The following is a 3,885-nucleotide window of genomic DNA, read 5'->3' on the forward strand; positions in this document are numbered from 1 at the left end:
TGTTATTTATTAATTTATTTTTGTCCTTTTTTCTGTTCTCAATTGAAAATTCATATAATTCTTTTTTATTTCCCCTATTAGTGTATAAATTGCAGTCTTTAAATTTTTTAAATTATTGCTTTAGTGGTATATAATATTTATTTTTATACTAATCTGTGTCAACTTTCAAATAACACTACATGTTTTCATGTATAGGATGGTACCTTGGAGTATTCTCAATTGCTCCATTCCATCCTTTATGACACTGATGTGATTTATTTCATATGTTAATATCTTGTAGCCAATACAGTGATATTATTATAGATTTGAACATTTAACTTTTAGTTAATTAAAATAAAAATGATTTTGACTTCAGTTATTTCTTCTTCAATATCCCTCCTTTCTTTTGGAGTTTTGGACATTTTTTGCAGGTCAAGTCTGTTGATGATGAATTCACTCAGTTTGTCTTTGTCTGACAGAGTCTTTTTTTCTCCTTCACTTTTGAAAGATAATTTAACTGAATATATGTAGGTTAGTGGTTTTTCTCCTTAAACACTTTAGCTGTTTCCTTCTAGGCTTCTCTTGCTTGCATATTTTCTCATTAAAAATATTCTGTAATTTTAACCTTGCTTTTCTTTAGAAAAGCTGTATTTTTAACCCCCTGGATTATTTTTTATTTTCTTTTTCTTTTTATGCATTTTGAATATGATGTAGATAGTTTTTTTCTTTCTTTTTTGGGGGGTATTTATCTTGCTTGCTGTTCTCTAACTTCTTGTATCTGTTTTTAGTTTCAGTCATTAATTTTAGAAAATTCTGCAGCCATTATTTCTTCAAATACTCATATTTCCTTTTCATTCTTATCACTCTGTTCTCTTTCTGATATTGCAATTATTCATATTTTACAAAATTTGGAATTGTCCCATAATTTCTGGATGTAGTGCTCTGTGCTATTTATTTTTTTCTCTTTGCATTTCAGTTTGATAAATTTCTACTGCGCTATCTTCAAGAATCACTGATTCTTTCCTCTCTCATGTCCAATAAATTTCTACACTAATGTGCCTATCAAAGGCATTCTCTTTTTAAATTGAATTTATTAGGGTGGGATTTGTTCACCATATCATACAGGTTGAAAGTGTACAACCCCCAAACATCATCTGCACAGTGCACAATGCTCACATAGCCCCAAGCAAATCTTTTTTAGTCTCCATTCTCCACCCCCCAACTTTGCTCACCTCCACGTACTCCTTATCCCCCTTTCCCTCTGGCTATTACCACACTGTTGTGATAATATATATATAAAATTTGCTTAATCCCTTCTCCTTCTTCCATCCACAGCCCCAACCCCTCTCCTCTTTGCCAACTGCCAGTCTGTTCCATGTAACCATGCCTCTGTTTCTATTTTGTTCATCAGTTTATTTTGTTCATTAGTTCCACATATAAGTGAGATCATATGGTATTTTTCTTTCACCAACTGTCTTACCTTACTTAGCCTAATAGTCTCTAGTTCTAACTATGCTGTTGCAAAAGGTAGGAATTCTTTCTTTCTGCTGTGCGGTGTTTCATTGTGTAAAATATACCAGGTTTTTAATCTGCTCATCTACAGATGGGGACACAGGCTGTTTCTAGCACTAGGCTATTGTAAATAGTGCTGCTATGAACATAGGGGTGCATAGGTTCTTTTGAATTGTTGTTTAGGATTCTTAGAGTATATTCCCAGCAGTGAAATTGCTGGGTCAAAAGGCAGTTCCACTTTTAACTTTTTGAGGAAATTCCATACTGTTTTTCCATAGTGGCTGCACCAGTCTGCATTTCCACCAATAGTGCACTAGGGTTCCCTTTTTTCTCCATTCTCATCAGCATTTGTTGTTTGTTGATTTATTAATGACAACCATTCTGACAGGTGAGAGGGGATATCTCATTCTGGTTTTAATTTACGTCCTCTGATGACTGGTGATGTTGAGTATTTTTCCATATGCCTATAGGCCATCTGTAAGTCCTCCTTGTATCATTTGAAAGAGTCTGAATACAAAGTAAATTTTATCAGGGTAATTTAATTTGCCTTTGCAGACCATAATTTTTCTTTTCAATCATGATTGGAAGATATAGGAAAATGTTTAGTTAAATAACCTATTATTTTAGGAAATATTATCAAAGAAAAAATAAGATAAATTTCGTCTTCTCTATTGCACTGAAACTTGCTATATTTTTAAAGAAAAACCAGTACAAAAATCAATATAACTTCATTTCCAATTGCAAATATAATATTTTTGGCAGCACATTTATTTAATATTTCTAATTTTTTTAAACTACATTTTATTGATAAATTCAAGTAGATATTTTAATCATTTAAAAATTATATAAGATGTTTTTTGGTGACACAGAAGAATGCATTTGAGAGATATCAATTAATATGCATGTTTTAATTTATTTCACATACACTTTGTATTTGTATGAGGGTTTTAGTGTTTTATTTTATAACAATATTTTAATATTTTGAATGAATTCATAATCTACCTTGATGTGATATGAGAAGTTATTGATTTACCTAATATTTAGTTACACAAGTGAGAAATTTACCACCATCTATTATAACTTTAAATACGTAGGACCCAGTTTTTAGGTTAATAAGAAAAACAGGCATTGATGTGGTATAGAAACATCTGACTGAAAAGAAGAAATCAGGTATTTATAGAATTTATCTGGAGAAGAGCATAAAGTTTTAATTCAGCTTTACTTTCAGGGGTACATATTTTACATAATCACTTTCATTTATTTGAAAAAAAGACCATCCTCTGGACCATATTCTTGAAGGCTTGCTTCACTTGCTGATTTCTTAGTGTATATATGAAAGGATTCAAGAGAGGAGCCACTGAAGTATTGAGCACGGCTACTCCTTTACTTAAGGTCACCCTCTCACTTGCAGAAGGCTTAATGTACATGAAAATGCAGCTACCATAAGAGAGGGAGACAACTATCAAATGGGAGGAACAAGTGGAGAAAGCTTTTTTCCTTTGACTCATGGTAGGAATTCTCAGAATTGTCCGGATAATAAATGTGTAGGAAAAAGTAACTAGTGTTAAGGAGACCATGATTGTTACAACAGCTAAAAAAAATGCCATGAGTTCTAGAAAGTGAGTGTTTGTGCAAGAAAGCTGCAGAATTGGAGAAGAATCACAGAGAAAATGATCAATTATATTGGAAGCACAGAAATCCAATTGCAGTAGCAGAATTATTGGTGGACAGATGATTAACAATCCTATAAACCAGGAGCTAAAGACAAGAAGGGTACAGACCCTGCTGCTCATGATGGTGGCATAATGTAGAGGTTTGCAGATGGCCACATAGCGATCATATGACATGGCAGCCAGAAAGTAAAATTCGGTCACCCCAAAGAAAATGAAAAAAAATAGCTGAGCCACACAACCATTAAAGGAAATGGTTCTGTCCCCTGTCACAACAGTGACAAGGAATCTGGGAATGCATACTGATGTGAATAATATTTCTAGAACCGAGAAATTTCGAAGGAAGAAATACATCGGAGTCTGTAGATGGAGATCCGAAAGGGTGAGGATGATAATGATGAGGTTCCCAGTTACACTTAGCATGTAGTTAAAGAGAAGAAATGCAAAAAGTACAACCTGCCACAGTGGGTCATTAGTCAATCCAAGAAGTATAAACTCTGTTACTCCCGTGTAATTTCTCATTATTTTCCTTTTTTTTCCCCCAGTGATATACTTTGTTTTAGCTGCAAAACAGATGAAGAAATAAGAAAGCCATGATGCCAACAAAGAAACACACACATGCACACACACTGTTAAAAAAAAATTATTGTTGTCCTGACTGGTGTGGTTCAGTTGACTAGGTGGAGTCCCACTAAACAAAAGGTCGAGGGTTTGATTCTGGTCA

General features: G+C 33.5%; 1 protein-coding gene across 1 annotated transcript; it reads right to left on the minus strand.

Annotated features, from left to right (window-relative positions):
• Nucleotides 1-2,744: 2,744 nt before the first annotated feature.
• Nucleotides 2,745-3,683, minus strand: LOC150011902 (olfactory receptor 6C75). Its single transcript, XM_090275596.1, has one exon. It carries the CDS (start codon nt 3,681-3,683, stop codon nt 2,745-2,747), a length of 939 nt encoding a protein of 312 aa, XP_090131722.1.
• Between the last annotated feature and the right edge of the window lie 202 nt (nt 3,684-3,885).

The sequence above is a fragment of the Furipterus horrens genome, unplaced genomic scaffold (genome assembly GCF_987537825.1).
Source record: "Furipterus horrens unplaced genomic scaffold, mFurHor1.1.pri manual_scaffold_4, whole genome shotgun sequence".
NCBI lineage: Eukaryota > Metazoa > Chordata > Mammalia > Chiroptera > Furipteridae > Furipterus > Furipterus horrens.

What these genes read in the sequence shown, in the direction of transcription:
- LOC150011902 (XM_090275596.1), bottom strand. Translation starts at nt 3,683, where the DNA reads ATGAGAAATTACACGGGAGTAACAGAGTTTATACTTCTTGGATTGACT.